This window comes from Sorex araneus, chromosome 9 (assembly GCF_027595985.1).
Source record: "Sorex araneus isolate mSorAra2 chromosome 9, mSorAra2.pri, whole genome shotgun sequence".
NCBI lineage: Eukaryota > Metazoa > Chordata > Mammalia > Eulipotyphla > Soricidae > Sorex > Sorex araneus.
The window spans coordinates 20463643-20481707 of NC_073310.1; the positions used below are offsets into that span (position 1 = coordinate 20463643).

Genomic DNA, 18065 nt, shown 5'->3' on the forward strand with positions numbered 1-18065 from the left:
AAAAAATTCATGATACTGGAATGTAGCCATACAAACAGGGAGAGGAAGCTGAGATGATAATTTTCAAATCATGTCTATTCCAGGTGGCGTCAGGAAATATAACTTAAAATATTGTGAATGAGAGTCAAGTTTTGTGAGCTGTACAATAGGTATGTGCCAATAGTTTTAATGTGGGAAAATAATGAAAAACTTTAAGAAAAGCTTGCTTAATGCAAGTCTCCCCTTGAATGCCTCAGACCCAATAGATGAGGTTATTTGACTCCTCCAACTCCAGGGGTTCAGTAGCAGCACCCTCAAGTACTTTAGGTAGAGGTGAGATGCTCCGCCCCAGGACATACAGGACTCAAAGTGCCGCGGCCCTCGCAGCCAACTTGAACCTCGGCCAGAGAGAGAGAATGAGAGTTGAGTGGGCTAGGGAGGACTGCATGCAATATGCAGCATACAGCAAGTTTATTGAAATCCAAGCGGGCTTATATAGTCTTATTTTAGCAACGATCAGCAGGTTACATAAGTGGTATAAACATTATTAAGTGGTAAGAGCATCTTTATTTTTGCCAATCTTACTTGTTTTACAGTTCCTTCTTTCAGCCGTGAGAAACACGGGAATGTTTTCTTGAGAAAATCTCAGATGTGGCCTTGAGCATGGCCATGGCAGACAGGAGCCAATCCTCCCTTCAGCCTCCTCTCAAGTCCAGCTGCCAGAGCATGGTGGCCCTTCAACTTTTCTCTCTAGGCAGGTCGCCAGAGCATGGTGGCCCTTCTGCCGCCTATCAAGGTTGGCTGTCAGGGGATGACTCGCTCTCATGCCATGTTTCTCCATACTCATTCCCGTTTACAGGAACTAAGGTAGGGAGTGCCTAGGACCCCTCCTCACCCAATCCCTGCTTACAGGGACAGATGCAGAGGGTGCCCAGGCCCCTCGCCAACATCAAAGGACTTCAAATTCTCTTTTATCTACAATAGATTTTGTTTTGCTTTCATTTAAGAACTGAGAACTAAATAGTACTCAGCTGTAAAAGGCACAGGTGGCAGAGAAGCATTACACGTGACATCATCAATTACCCAAATGGCAAAGTATCCACATTAGTCCATGAGTTTTTCAGGAACTTGCAGCAATTAACAGGAAACAATCCTGTAGCTCAGAGCTTCAGCTCAACAGAGTTGTCTAAGGAAAGTGGAGGAGGATAAAGAAGAAGAAGAATGCTGATGTGTGCAGATTCCCCTTTCATAAAACTCATTCATCCGGTTCCTGCGTGGGGAATCACAGAGACCGAATTTAGATTGTTGGAGACATAAAATCTCCAGATGTGAGAAAAGAAATTGGAAACAAGGAAAAAAAAGACAAGCAATGGTGAATCTTCTCATCAGTGGACACTAGGGGGGGCAGTGTGCCATATTCTGAGAGCAAGTTCTGCAATGAGCTGTAGCTCCAGACCCTAGGGCCCTCTAGTACATGTCACTGACGTGAAACAACTAAGAAACTCTGCCATGGTCACACTGCTGAGTGACCCTCAGGAACTCATTTGCATGACAGCCCCACCTTCACAGGGGGAAGCAGGTATAAGGAGAACTTGGAGGCTGGTCCTGAGCTGAGGGAGTCTGACACATTACAGCCTTGGGTTGTCTCCACCATGGCCTGGGCTCCTCTCCTGCTCACATTTCTGGCTCACTGCACAGGTCAGGGGGACTCTCTGGGTTGGTGGGAGAAAATGGCAAAGGATACTCTGCTGCACCTTTGTATTATTGTTTTATCCTAAGCCCTTGATCTCACATCTGTTTTCAGGGGTTACTGCTCAGAATGTGGTGATTCAAGAATCCTCACTAGCCACAACTCCTGGAGGCACAGTTACACTCACCTGTGGCTCCAGTACTGGGGCTGTCACCACCAATCACCTTGCCTGTTGGGTTCAACAGAAGCCCTACCAGAAACCCTGGGGTCTAATGGGTGGAACCAGTAATAGATATCCTGATGTTCCTGCCCGATTCTCTGGCTTCCTGCTTGGAAACAAGGCAGTCCTCACCATCACTGGAGCCAAGGAAGAGGACGAGGCTGAGTATTTCTGTGCTCTGTGGTTCAGCAACCATTTCCACAGTGACAGATGGAAGTGGGGAAGTGAGACATAAACCCAGAGCTAAGCTTCAGCTTTTGTTGCTGATTACTGCAGCAAAAGATAGATGACTTCTAGTAAAGTCATCTATTGCTAGGTCTTCTCTATATTGTTAATGAAAAATAACAAATATTCCTGCAAACTTTCAAGTAAACAAAGTTATTCCAGGTCATGATCAATTCCTTCACTTAAATAATGGTGTCCTAGTTCCTGGCTTCTTATTAAGTTAGGATTTACGCTATTTCTTTTTTTTGGCATACAAGCTGATCACAGGAATTTGCCAGGCATGCACAGGTAATGTGATTGGCGTAAAATCGATTACATTTCCTCCATATGCAGCATCACTATCAATGTTCACACACATTATGTGTAAGGAATAAAACAATATTTTATGTATTTATAACATCATTGAAAACTTTTTATATAGTATACATGTTGTTCTAAATTGATACACATTAAATATAACATAATCATATGGAATGTTTAGAAATTAATTCCAATTACATTCTGTCATCAGTAATGTCCAGAAAATCATTTATAATTACTTATGAAATGAATGATCATTTGCTCTGAAAAATTACAAACAACATTGTGAATTTTGGAAGTTACCATGGGACACGGATACTTTTGATTTTTGGGGTTTGGGTTTTGTTTTGTTTTGTTTTGTTTTGGCGGCCACACCCAGCAATGCTTAGGGGTTGCTGCTAGCTGTGCACTCAGGAATTCCTCCTTATGTTCTGAAAGATGACAGTTGATGTTTCTTTGGATGAAGTCAGAGTGGGATGTAAATACTTTGTCAGTATACTAACCCACCTTTGGAATTTTTAAAATTTAATTTAGAACATTTGTTTTAACATTTAAATTTATAGGTTAGTCAGAGAGATAGTTCAGTAGGTTATGTGCATTCTTATCATGCCAGAAGCATTGGTAAATTCTCCAGGATTGCAGTTCTTTGAGCCTCGCAGACGGGACTTTCAAACACAAAGCGGGGGTTGCCCCAAAATCCAAACAAAAACAAAGTTAGAGGTATAAAAATTTAATTATTTTAAAAATTATTTATTTGAGTATTGAGTATAGTATTATTATGTTTTCAAAAATATGATATACTTTTTTAAAATTTATGAAAAAGGGCTGGAGCGATAACACAGAAGGTAGGGCATTTGCTTTGCACGCGGCCATCTGGGGTCAATTCCTCCATTCCTCTCAGAGAGCCCAGCAAGCTACCGAGAGTGTCCCTCCCGCACTGTAGAGCATGGCAAGCTACCCATGGCATATTCAATAAGCCAAAAACAGTACAACAAGTCTCACGATGGAGATGTTACTGGTGCCTGCTGAAGCAACTCGATGAACAATGGGACAACAGTGCGACGACAGTGCTACAGTTACAAAAAATATTTTTGTTTGTATTTGAGCCACACCCACTAGTGGTCAGAGATCTGTACAGATGGATCACTCCTGGTGTCCTCAGAGACCGTATGAAATGCCAGAGATTAGAGCCTGGGTTGGCCACATTCACGGAAATGGTAGGAAACTACAGAATTGTGTAGACGAAACCTGAAAGCCTGAGTAACATCTCCTGAGCAAGCACACTGACTCAGACAAGGACCAGGGCTTGTCTGTACCACCATTTGAGCCCCTTATGAAAATCATTGAAATGAAATTTGACCATGTAATCTTGAGACTTCTCTAACTACCCTCATGATATCTTCTACATTTTATGCAAATCTATAAACTTGCTCTACATGGCTTTTCATATCTTTTACTACTGTTTATTTTTATCTAATATACAATTCTGTACCTTACTTGAAATATTATTTGTAATCTAGTCTATGAGCTCTTTTAAGATATTATTTTCATTTCAGTTTTTTCAAATACAATTAGCAGGGTCACTGTGGAACTACCTGTGCTTCTTCTTTATCTGTTCAGTGAGATCAGTAAACTTGGTGTCTGGGCCAGGTGGCTGTTCCCTGTGCATTCAGATGAGACTCTGCAGCTGCTCCTTCTCTGGCCTATCAAAGTCACCTGAGCATGGACTTAGTCTTCATAGGTGCTTCCTGCTGGGCTCTCCCACAGGGGAAAGCAAATCTTTTTCCTGCTAACTCTGCACTGAGATTTGGACTCATTTAATTAATAGATGGAAACTTGTTTTGCATAGATAGTCCTTACTTTTACATAGGGTGAAGAAGAAAAAGGGACTTGGGTAGAAATTCTCAAAGGTGGGGTCAGGGATCTTTACCTACCAGGGACCGGGCTCCTCTCCTACTCATGTGCCTCTCATTGCACAGGTAGGGTCAGACCTTAAGAGCTAGCACCAATATACCCCACAACCTATATAATTTTTCCACCCAATTTTTAAGAAAAGTTTCCAAAATGGCCAACTCAAGGAGCAAAATTGTGATGGAAGATAGCACATCCAGGGTAATTCAGGAACACATTAGCAGATCAACTCTGAAAGAATCACTCATACCCAATGTGATGGTTTAATTGGCTGAAAAGCCTGAATCAATTTTCTGGCAAATGAAATTGTTCATTTGTTCATTTTCATTTCTTCTGAATAATCACATATATTATTCACATATGTTACTCTCTGCAGGCAGAAAGGCTCTTGCCCGCCCCCCTGGCTGTCTTCCCCAGGGCCCCTCAGAGGGCATGGGCTCCAGCTTCCCTCCCCACCCCGAGCAGAGCTCCCAGCGGCCGAAGGTCACCGAACCTAGCTACAGCCATACTCGAGGCCCCTCTCCATATGTTCGGACAGGCCTCACGCATGAAGGTACCGGCAGAGGAACCTCAGGTGTGTGTAATCCCATCTAAGGCCAACATCCAGAGAGAGACTTAAAATCAAGGTCCCAGAAGTGATATCCTGTAGCCTACCTACTTCTCCCTCTGGGAGAAACTGGCAATCTTCTGAGAGTTTCCTGCCCACATGGGACAGCCTTGCAAGCTTCCCACGGTGTATTCATATGCTAAATCAGTAACAAGCTGGATCTCATTCCCCTGGCCCTGAAAGAGTCCCCAGTGAGACATCATTGGGAGGGCCCAGTCGAGATAGACTTCTAAGATCTCAGGGAAAGGACGAAATGACAAGTTACAGAGTCTGCTAGAGAAATTGAAGATTAACGGGATTTCGTGATTGTGATCATGAATCACATATATTAAAACTAACCAAAACATAAAGAACCAAATGCAGAATATCCCTCAGATTGTTTAGCAAATTTCTCGAGAGTTGAACCGATAATAAAAAATAAGGCAAGAATACACAAATGACCTTTAAAAATAAGTCTAACACATTGTTGGATATTCACAATATAATATACGAAGTAAACACAGAAACTTATAACCTATATAATTAGGGAATTATAAAGTAAAAAATAAATTAGATATCACCACACAATAGAATAGAAAAAGTTCAGTGCATTGACAACTATTTGAAAATGAAAAGATGGAGAAATTGTAACAGCAACTAAAGTAACCAAATGATCAAGATTAACATAATACCTAATTATAGGTAAAAATCAAAACATATGTAAGAAATCTCTATTTTTTTGCATTTTGTCTCTAAATTTAAAATTTTTACAGAAAAAATCCTCATCAAGAACATAGAGAGGCGCTGGAGTGATAGCACAACGGGTAAGGCATTTGCCTTACACGCGGCCGACCCGGGTTCGAATCCCAGCATCCCATATGGTCCCCTGAGCACCGCCAGGGGTAGTTCCTGAGTGCATGAGCCAGGAATGACCCCTGTGCATTGCCGGGTGTGACCCAAAAAGCAAAAAAAAAAAAAAAAAAAAAAAAGAACATAGAGAAAAGAATTAAAATGTATTATTTTTTTCTTCTGCCTGTTTTAAATACTTGCCATATCTAATATTGTACTGCATGCAATCTCATACTAGCCTGTAAACCTTTTTAGCCACGTGGTATTCAGGGCTTATTCCTGGCTGTGTGGCCAGGAATCATTCCTAGCAAGCCTTGAAGACAGTATGAGATACTGGGGATTGAACCCTATTCAGCCACATACAAGGGAGGTACTCTCTCCACTAAACTATAGCTCAAACCAAGACAAAGACTTTTGACAATAAACATGATGTCACCTTGATAAACACCCAAAACCAATAAAAAATGCTTCAAAGTAAAATGAGTTATGAGTACAAAGAAAGAGGTAATTACATAAGTGATCATTGATAAATGGGTGCAAGGATAGGTAGACACTTAGGCAGAACTGAAAGTTTGAGGAGGATATTGAACAGAACTAAAGAAATAGTAACAAGGATTAGTAAAGACTGAGTCAGAGTGATGGTACTAAGCAGTATTCGAAGGAAATGAGTTGAATCCTGGCAATATGTTGAATGATTTCCATTAAAAAAACAAAAGCAAAAATAAGAATTTGGTTTTACATGATGAAAAAGGATCTTTTAAAAGACTAAAAACACATAAACAAAACCACTTTGCTCTGAATAATTAAAATACACTAAACATTATCTTGAGATATCAGCAGGGGGCACTGTTGCTTTTGAAGAAAACAAGGCCTGTAGCATGCCCAGACTGAAGAAGTGCCAACAGGTGCTTCCTCCCAAGGGACTAAACCAGCTGAAAACCACCCCAGACTCAGTGTTGCCTTAAAGACACAGTATTGGGGAGGGGATTTATGCTAAGTGACTCAGATTTGCAGCAAGAACCCACAACACAAACCCTTCCCCCTGGGTCAGAGGGACATAAAAGAGGCCCCAGAGTCCTGTGTCAGCTGTGTGGCCAGAATGTCCTTGAGAGTCTGCAGCATGAGCAGGACTCCTCTCCTCCTCGTCGTCCTTCTTGTCCTTACTCACTGCCCAGGTTCATGGAGATTTCAGTGACCAAATTTTGGGGAATTTCTCTGACTTCTATTTTCATTCCTGACAGGCTTCTGTTTCCATTTCAGGGTCCAGTTCTCAGGCTATGGTGACTCAGGAGCCTTCACTGGCCGTGAGCCCGGGAGGGACAGTCATTCTCACATGTGCTTCCAGCACTGGAGCCGTCACTGATGGTCACTATCCATACTGGTTCCAGCAGAAGTCTGGTCAAGCTCCCAGAACTATGATTTATGACACAAACAAAAAACACTCCTGGACTCCGGCCCGGTTCTCAGGTTCCATCCGTGGGAACAAAGCTGCCCTCACAATCTCGGGGGCCCAATCAGAGGATGAGGCTGAATACTACTGTTCGCTGGTATACAGTGGTGCTTTACACACTGACACATTTAGATGTGAAACCAGTACATAAACCTGCCCTTGTTACCTTGGGTCTATGAAGAATCTTGCTATGCAGTTGCTGTAAATCTCCATGCATTTAGATTTAAATTTTACTCAATTTTACTCAAGGAATATTTGAAATGTTCCTTGAATTTACACTAATTTTTAAATTTAAATTTTTATTCTTTATTATGACTCATGATTTACCAAGTTATTCATAATACAGTTATTTCAGGCATTCAATGTTCCAACACCAATCCCACCATCAGTGTGTCTTTCCCTCCACCAATGTGTCTAACCCACCACTCAAGCTTGCCCTCTTAACACGCACAAACTAATTTACTTCATATTGCTTATTACAAGAAAAGGATTTGCACTGGTGACCTGGTACAAGGAACCAATTCTAATACTACCTGTGGCTGATTATTATAGACACAAGCTACTGAATGATGGCCAAGAGACAGATTTATTCAGGACAAGTAATGATTACACAAAAACAAAAGAAATGCAGTACATGCAGAACAAAGGCATGTGGTAAGGCAGGTGAAAGCAAAGATTAATGAGAAGGAAAATGAATGGTTACATGGACTCCGTGTAGTTTCTGGTGAAATAAGTGCCCAGGGTCTCTAATGTCTCTACAAAGGAACAAAGCTTATACTCCTTCAAAGTTTTCATACACAAAGGAAACCCTCTTTCCCAAGCCCGGACAATGATAAATTACTAATCTTTAATTAATCTATACTGTTACCCTGCAGGGAGTCTCTTGTCCCCTAGCCTGCCTGTCTTCCAAGGGGTCTCTCAGAGGAGGCGGACTTCAGTTTCCCTTCCTGCTCCGAGCAGAGGTCCTGTGACTGAAGGAAGACCTCCGGAGCCTAGCCACAGCCATGCTCAAGGCCCCTCTCCACAAGTTCGGATGAGCCTCACGCATGAAGGAACCAGCAGAGGAACCCAGGTGTGTGGGACTGGGGCTGAGACCTCCAAGTCTGCTCGGATTGGGACTGGGTCTCTTCTGCCCAGATTTCCCATTTTCCAGTAGCTAGGCGGTCACAGCCAGAGACTGCCCCTGGCACTGTGGACTCCCACCAACAGCCAACATCCAGAGACTATAAAACCAATCTCCCGGACATCTTGTAGCCTAGTTCTCCCTCTAGGAGAACCTGGAAAGCTACCGAGAGTTTCCTGCCCACATGGGAGAGTCTCGCAAGCTCCTCATGGTGTATTCATATGCCAAAACCAGTAACAATGATGGGTCTCATTCCCCTGATCCTGAAAGAGCCTCCAATGCGGCACTAAAGTGCCCTAATGTTTAACTATAAGTTAAGAGCTTGGTCTAAAACAAATTATGCCATGATCCCAAAGTAATAACTGGATTTGCACCCTGCTGGGGTTAGGAATGATTGATCCAGCCTGAGCACTGTAGTCTGAGTCTGTGGTGAGATGTCTCCAGGAGAGTCACCCTATAAGCCCAAAAGTGTCTATTACTGTGTCTATACAGAATGGTAAATATTAGAAGAATTAAAGATGCTAATTAAGTTGCAGGTCTAAGGAGAGGAGAAACACACCTAAACGCTGTTTTGCCCTCATGGGCTGCTGGTGGTCAAGAAGTCTGGAAAAAACATTTTTAATCATGCATCCTGTGGGGAGGCATGGTTGGGGAGGCGTGGTGAGAGGGTAAAAAAGAGCGACTGCAGGGAGAAAGGGGGATTCTTGAGAGAAATGGATTGATGGATGGATGGATTGATGGATTGATTGAAGTAGACAGAGATAGAGCAGACAGATATAGCGGGAAGAAAGAATTGCATGGTTAGATAGAAACAGCAGAGAGATAGACATAGAGAGAGAGAGAGGGTTGGAGAGAGCTGGGAGAGACAAGGGATTGAATAAATGGCAACTTGGCAACAGGTTGTCCATCATTTTTCCTTCATCTATCCAAGGAAACAGCCATCCCGGGTGGAGAAGCAGCTGGAGAGCACCAAATGCAGGCGGCGAGAGAGAGCTTAGAAATTTTGCTTAGAAAACTAATGATTCAGACTCTGACTCGTTCCCAGAATTATGAGTGTCTTTGCAGGTTCCCTCGCCCAGCCTGTGCTGACTCAGCCAAACCTCTCGGCATCTTCTGGGACAAAAGCCAGACTTATCTGCACCTGTTCATTGGATACAGTGTTGGAAACTACAGGGTTTGCTGCCAGCAGCAGAAGTCAGGAAGTCCTCCATGGTATCTCCTGAACTAGCACAGTGACCCACAAAAGGGCCCGGGCCCTGAGGTCCCTACTCGCTTTTCTGGATCCAAAGATGCCTTTGCTAATGCAGGAATTCTGCTCATCTCTGGGCTGCAGCCTGAGGATGAGGCTGACTCTTTTTCCTTGGCTGGCTGCAGTTGGAACTCTCACAGTGACACACACACAGGCAGGACAGTGGTTGAAAACCTTGAACGGTTCAGGAGCCAGATCTCTGACTCTTACCCAGTTTACATGTTCTGAATATGCACTACTTTGATTTGCAATTTGCTTTCAGATTATTCCCTCATATCTGAACTCTGGATCAAAATAAATATATGTATCTAATCAATCAATGTATGTATTGATTGATCTTCAGGAATCTCTATCTGATTTTATCACTTAGGACCCTGATGTTCTATAGGTTACAATCTGAGTATATTGCTATTATTAGCTGACTTTATTGTCTAGCCACCATTATTTTTTTCCACCCAGGTGAAAGGGATAAATAAATTCAAGTTTCTTGTTCTTTGTCTGAGCTCTTTCTTCTTCACGTCTCTGACACATCAGAGCTCATGCCTCTTCTTCTTCTGACAATTTCCAAAAAAGAATTTTCTCACTTCTTTGTGTATGTCCATGTCTTTGAATTTTTTGAGTTTGTCAAGCGAACTGATGAAGTCCAAGTTTCTTCTTCTGGTCCAAAATAAGCTCATTGGAAGCATCTTTGAGATGTTTATCAGTTTTCAGGTTCAGAATCTTAGTGGGCCTAACCTAGTCAACTGCAGTATGATTTCCTTGGAGAAACACTGTCATCAGTGAGATAATAAATAATTCTATAGGCCCACTCAGTCTAAGGTCTCTGAGGGAATGTCTCTCTGAGTGAAGATGGACTGTATGTTCTTTCTCACGCACATAATTTCTTCTGCTAACACTATATTTGTATTGTCCTGGGACTCTGAAGCTGGAGGACTTCTTATTTATTCCTTCAGAATCAGGGATCAACCTCTGGCTGACTCAGGGATCAACCTCTGCATCCTCACTGTCAGAATCTGCAGGAAGATGAATCTTCTTCAGCAAAACACACCAGTAGTAACTGTGTATTCGGGTTCCATTAATAATTCCTGTCTGGGAAGTGTTGTGAAAAGTTGCTTGCTGAGGTAAATTTGATCAAAGACATCTCAGGGCAGGGATTTCTTCCCTGTGTGCAACTCAACTATAAGAAAAGATGAGATTGTGAAGTTAACTGCTACATGGATGGATCCAGAGAGCAACATCCTGATTGAAGTAAGCAGAAGGACAGACACAAATGATCTCTCTCATGTGCAGATATAAAGAAACACAGTAGTGGAATACCTAATGGCCAAAGGCTACAGAAACTGGGAACTGGTCTTCAGTAGGAATCTAACCACAGGGTCTCTGGGAGAAGGGAGTACACTGGAGGGAAGTGGACACACCAGCTTGAATATTTTATTTATTTTTAAATTATTACGTTTTTGTTTTGGCAGCCTCACCTAAAAATGATCAGACCTTATTCCTAGCTTGGTGCTCAGGGATCACCTCTGATGGGGCCCAGGGGATCATATGGCGCCAGGTTCCAACCAGGTTGTCCACATGCAAGAGGAGTGCCCTACAAGTTGTACTATTTCTCAGTCATTGGAATGTTCTATAGAGCTTTACAATCATGGTGATTAATTAATTTTTCGTGGAGGGTTACATAGTTCTCAGGATTATGTCGGTTATACAATTCTCAAACACCCTTCCCTTCACCAGTGCCCATCTTCCATCACCAACCCCCCCAGTATACCTGCCGCCCCCTCCCACCTCCCCAGTCCCCACCCTTGTACATGATAAGTTTCACTTCGTTTATGCCTTATCTTGATTACATTCCATGTTTCAACACACAACTCACTACCGTTGTTGGGGTTTCCCCCAAAAAAGGAAAGCAGTCCTATTGCCAAGGAGGCATTTGATAGTTCTCTGTGTAAAACACAAAAATAAAAAGAAAGGGCGCGCAGGTGGCGAGGCAGGTGAAGGAAGGAAGAAGGCCAAACTGGTTGCTCGATCGGTTTATTTCATGTCCATCTCCATTCTCCTCTGATTCTCCTCCTGCTTCTTTCTCCCCCATCCTACTTCATTCTCTCTCTCTCTGCCTCTCTCCCGGCTCTCGGTCTCTCTCTCGATCTGTGGATCTGGCCCCCATGGATCTGGCCCCCGTGGATCTCGCCCCGTGGATCTGGCCCCCAACCCACTCTTACAGCCTAGTTAAATCTCCACAGCATGTGGGGGTTGGGGCATACACATAGGTGTGGTCAGCAATAGGGTAAGGTTCTTTTCCCTCAGGGGATGCTTCTCCTAGGACTTAATTCTCTTTCAGCAGGAGGATCCACCCAAGGGCAGAGTCCCATGAATGTGTTTCTCTTCTCCTCAGCCAGCAAACATATAAGAATTCATAATATTAATTATTTTGTATGGACACAATAAGAGATGCATTAAAGCTTATAGAATTGCTCTCCTGGGGCCATCTCAATCTCAGACTACAGTGCTCAGGCCAGATCAGTCTTTCCTATCCCTGGCAGGGTCCCAGTCTCATAATTACTATTGGATCATGACAGCATTTGTCTATGATCAAGCTCTTAACTTATAGTTAAGAATTAGGCACTTTGGCCAGGCCCATCTCGATGCCAGGGTAGCACATAACTCACCGCTTGCCCTGGATCCTTCCCGTCCCACGTCGGGGACCCTACTTTGGGGTGCTAGGAACTGAGGGCAACTGAGGCTTAAGTGCAGAAAGCAGATGCCCAGAAGGGAATAATATTCGAGGCCAATTAAGTCTTAAGTTATAAAAACATAATATTGTCTTCTTGTGTCTATACAAAAAAGACATAGCTTTAAAGTAAATTATTCAAAAGGCATAAAGAGGAGAGAAAGGCAATGTTATAATATTCAGTGTCCTAGAAAGTTCTGACCTTACCAATTAACAGAGTTTGATTAAGGGAAGAGCAGATAAACTGGTAGAAATGGTTACAGATAAACAAAGGAATGGGAGTGACTTGGAGCACTTTGATGGGTGTGACTGATAAACTAAGCTCCTAGTGGCAAGGGGGAAAGGACAAACCAATGATATCCAACAGTTCTTCACTGCTAAGAATATAGAGATATTAAGTCCCGCTGTTTGTTACATAACTTTTCTTTTTCCCCCTTGCCCCGCGCCACCGAGTTCACGCCTGTTTAGTAATCGCCACGCTGCCTGACAAGGGAAAAAAACCCGAAAAGGATGGTTATTTCCCGTCATCGGCAGGCGTGGGGCTCTGGCTTAGTTGATAGACTAGTAGAGTGTCTGCAAGCAGTTTCTGGAACCGAAGGTCTTGCGCTGGTATCGGCTCCGGCTCGAGATTCCACCAGCGTCCCACTGTTCCACGTACATAATTTTTCCCCTTATATCCCATTCCCACGCCACCAGGTCTGTTTGCTTAATGGACATCACACTGTAGTTGACGACACGCCGCGTTTCTTCCCGAGAAAGAAGAAAATTTCTTCTCAGTCGGCGTGGGGATATAGCTTAGTTCAGTCTAGAGAGATGGCTACCACTTTGATTGCCTTCAATATTTCAGCAACAGACTTACTATTCTTGTTAGGATCTCCCACAAAAGTCCGACCCATTAAAAAGGGACATATTACATATTGCTGATGCTAAGATGACATTAGGTTTTGGGTTTCTGTATAAAGTCCAGGGAAAGTACAACCAGAAATAACATCACTACAAACTTTTACCCTTTTATGGTGCTCATAAGATGGAGAAGCCTAGAGAGAGGCTCGGCGTCTCCATTTTGCGCTCAGGAAAACCACGGATCCTGCGCTGTGCTCAGGAGGGAGGAGTTGAGAGAGAGAGAGGTTAAAAGAATTGTGGGATGCCCGGTTCCCACTGTTTCAGCGCACCGTGGGGTCTCTGGTCCCATGCCGGAATTAGTTCAGTGGGCTGCTTGGAGTCCAAGGGCGCTTCCTTGGGCTCTTCCATCATGCTCGCTCCACAGCAGGGTCCAAAAGGGCATTTAACATTTTTTAAAAATTTTATTTTCATAAAGTTGTTCACAATAATTGATTCCATCAATATTCAACACCAATCCCACCACCATTACACCTTCCCATCACCATGTTTTCGAATTTTCCCACCACCACTCAGGCCTGCCCCACAGGCAAATGCAAGATAATTTATTTTGTATTATTTGTTATGAGTAGTATCAATATCTATAAGATCCTATCTCACAGTATTTCTACAAAAGAGTTAAAAAAGAAGAATAATATGAGATGATGCATGGTCACCGTTTCCCAGAACTCTAAAACTTTAAATAAATGGGGTCCGGAGACATTCTGCAGTGAGCTGCTGGGTTCAGAGATTCATTTGTGAGTCTCTGGATCAGGGCCATTTATGAGCTTAAATGGCACCCAGAGGCAGTTTGTGGGTGTGACAGTCAGGACCCTTAAAGGGCAGGCAGATGGGAAAGGGTAGGCCAGTTCCCACCTCTTGAGGGCTGGAGTTTTCAGTTACTGGTCCCACATACCTGGGTTTTTCAGCAGATTTATTCTCTTGTGTGTGGGGGGGCCAAGCCAGGACAAGCCTATGAATATCTACCACAAGAGTGACAGGGATTGGGTTCTGGAGGTTTGCAGCTGCAGGGCTTCCTTTGGGGCAGGCGGAGAGAGGATGCCTGCTCCAGGCTCCGTAGTGAAATCAGCCTGGTGCAAAGTGTGGAAACAAATATGCCAAGAGCAGTTTGTGGACATGACAGCCAGGATCCTGGAAGGGTGGGGAGATGGGAATTAATTTTTTTTAACTAGCCTAAATCTATTAATTAATTAATTAATTTTTATTTATTTATTTTTGTTATTTATTTTATTGAATCACCATGTGGAAAGTTACAAAGTTCTCAGGTTTATATCTCATTTATACAATACTCAAACACCCATCCCTTTACCAGTGCCCATATTCCACCACCAAAAACCCCAGTATACCTCCCACCCCCCGCCCCCCACCCCCACCTGCGTAAGTGATAAATTTCACTTCATTTTCTGTTTACCTTGATTACATTCCATATTTCAACACAAAACTCACTATTGTTGTTGGAGTTTCCCCCCAAAAAAGACAGCCCTACTGCCAAGGAAGCATTTGATAATTAGTTTTCCATTACTGAGAATGAAGAGATACGAAATCCCGCTGTTCCAAGTACATAACTCTTTTTTTTTCTCCTTCCCTCGGCCCCAAGTTTGTGCCTGCTTAATAGTCCTCATAATATGGCGGGGGGGCAGGGGGGGAAAGTTGAGAAAGAAGGATATTTCCCCTCCTCGGCAGGCGTGGGGCTATGGCTTAGTTCAGTCTAGAGACATGAAACTAGCCTACATTTAATGGCTCTTTATAACATATAAAATTCATGCAGCTGGCCAAAGGAACAAATGCAAAAAAGAAGCACATTTCCATTCATACATTACCAAATTATACCATTCCCATCACTTATTTTATGCTATTTTCTAATACTTTCATAATAATGTGAAATAATAATGAAAATTAAGCTCATCTTTGTCTCGGCCATATCATGAAGTCTATCTATAGTATATGCATGAGTTTGTGTAATATGTGTGTGTGAGAGAGAGACAGAGAGAGAAGGAGAGCTAAGTCATAATCTCATGTGTAAATTTCTATTTTGGCCTTTCAGAATTTATTTGAATTTGATCATGAGTCAACTGTGAGAAATAATTTTATTCAAGTATTAATATGATATATCACTTTAAGATATGTAAACAAGGGTCAAACATGTGTCATTGCAATGAATGCTAATTTGTCCTTTTAACCAATTTGTAAATCTTTCACTAGAATTTTAAAAAATATATTCATAACAGTTATATTAAAATATAACTTTTGCATAATTTTCTTAATTGAATAAATACTAGTAAGCTATATTTACCACTATTATAACTATATCACAAGAATTAGAATATTTTCCTTTTATGAAATGTATGTAGACTGCGCCATAGTAATAGAGCATTTGCCCTGCACATAAACACCCAGGAACTTCAAATAGTCCCAGGGTGATTCCTGAGTTCAGATCGTGGAGCAAACATTGAACACTGCCAGATGTGGGCCCAAATAGTAGATGAAGAAAATTTATGTGATGTGAAAAAAATTTTAAATTTAACATCTTGAAATTTTCTGAGAAAGTATCGAATTGTAAGCCATTCTATGGAATGCCTACATAATAACTTTTCATAGGTTGTGAAAAAAACTAATATTTTATTTGTTTTATTTCAAATGCAGCCAATTTTGTATTTTTCTAGATGAATATGCATTTCACTAACTCAATAATACAAAAAATCAGGGTTTTTTTTCTATTCTTTTCAAGTATAGCCAATAGAGGGAGCTGTGGAACTCCCTTCCTTTTTAGCACAGCTGCTAAGTGAGGGCCATTAACTCAGAGAAACCAGTCCTGGGGTGTGGGCCTGTGAACAATGAGTGGGATTCAGCTCTTGTGTACTCTGGGCTAGGACCTGTGTGTGTTCTCTGCAGGTGCTTCCTGCCAAAACACCCCTCAAAACTCTGTCCATTCTGTCTGGAGTGTGAGCTGAGCCCCACCAACATGAACAGCAGGAGATGGGCAGTTATTAGATTTAACTGATTTGCATGGACAGCTCCTCCTCTGGCAGAGGGAGAAAAGTAGGTGTGGGGCAGCCAGTGCCCACTGTGGGATCAGAGGGTGGTGTGCACCATGGCCTGGACTGCTCTCCTGCTCACGCTCCTCTTTCACTGCACAGGTATGGCTAGGACTCAAGAGGCTGCCTGGTAGAACTTCCTCCTTGTTCATAGTATTGATGAGTTTAACCTGATTCTTGCCTGAAGATAATACAAGTCTTTCTTCGCAGGGTCCCTCTCCAGCCTGTGCTGACTCAGGAGCCCTCGGTCTCTGCATCTCCTGGAACAACAGCCAGACTCACCTGCACCCTGAGCAGTGGTTTCAGTGTTGGCAGCTATGCAGTACGCTGGTACCAGCAGAAGACTGGCAACTCTCCTAGGTTTCTGCTGTATTACTACACAAGTACACAGTTGGGATCTGGAGTTTCCAATCGCTTCTCTGGATCCAAAGACACCTCAGCCAATGCGGGACTCTTGCACATCTCTGGGCTGCAGCCTGAGGATGAGGCTGACTATTACTGTATGATTTATGACAGTGGTACTAATCACAGTGACACAGGCATAAGAGGAAGTGGTACAAAAACTTTCATCTGTTTTGAAACTTAAATAATGACCCTCTTCCAAAATAAAGCTACTTTAGCATATAGCAATTTTATTTGGAAGTAATTTTTCTTTCATAATGACCTATCCAGCATTTTCTTATGCAATGTAGTTGAATTTAAAACTTCTAATGAACTTTCAATAACAATAAGAAACTCATGCAGAGGTCAAAATTTTACTCAGCTAATTAAATTTTAAAAGCCACTCACATCCCACCTCCATAACTGTGTAAGTTCCTCATCTACTGGACTTATTCCAGAGACTCAAACAAATCTCTAAAGAACTCACCTAGCCACACACACACAAAAGTCTCAAAAACCCATTCCTTACTGAGAGCTCCGGGAGGGGGATGGGTGGGCCAGCTCTTGCCAAACAAAACCCTTGCAGTCACTCCCCTAAAATCACATTCCAGTTAAAAATTGAACTCCAACCGGACAGCCCAGTTAAGAGCTCTTGAGTTTCTAGAGCATGCAGCAGCAAAGGCATGTCCATCATCTACATCACTGATATGCAGTAGTAGATGGATGGCATGTAAAGTAGAAACCAACCGATCTCCACTAACAAAAACATTAACAATGGAGGTTAACTTCCAGCAACAGCTAGTAAAAGCCTCACACAAGGATTTCATGTCTCATGCTGAGATACAATTTTCACAAATATTGTTATGCAGAAATATAATTTTTTAAATCTTGAAGGTAGAAAGGATAGGTTTTTATTGTGCCTCTTTTTCAGAATTTTAAGTTTTCCTCTTTTTTTTTAATTAGTGAATCATTGTGAGGTACGGTTACATACTTATAAACTTTCGTGCTTGCATTTCAGTCATACAGTGATTGAGTACCCATCCCTCCGCCAGTGCCCTTTATAGAAATATTTTTTATCATTCTGTTAGGGATAAAAAACTTTATAAAGTAAATTATTGTCGGCCTGCTATGGGCACAGGCTTGAGGGGTGGTTGGGAAAATGGAGAAAGTGGTGGGAGGAAAGTGGTAATGATGGTGAGATGGGTGTTGAAATATTGAATACCTATATTCAATCATCATGAACAACTTTCTAAACCATGATGTGGGTGTCGGGGTGGGGGATGATCAAACTAGAACCAATTGGGCTGAATTTTAAAAGACTGGAGCAACAGCTTAGCACAGTAGGGCATTTGCTTTGCACTCGGCCAACCCGAGTTTGATTCCTCCGTCCCTCTCAGAGAGCCCAGCAAGCTACCGAGAGTATCCTGCTGACATGGCAG

The 18065-nt window shown here is 42.5% G+C and overlaps 1 gene segment (V, D, J or C); it reads left to right on the forward strand.

The window, feature by feature from the left end:
- The first annotated feature begins 16301 nt into the window (after positions 1-16301).
- On the forward strand, positions 16302-16831 carry LOC129407045 (immunoglobulin lambda variable 5-37-like). The segment is given in 2 exon segments: positions 16302-16357; positions 16465-16831. Coding segments are annotated over 2 exon segments (423 nt in total).
- Positions 16832-18065: the final 1234 nt, after the last annotated feature.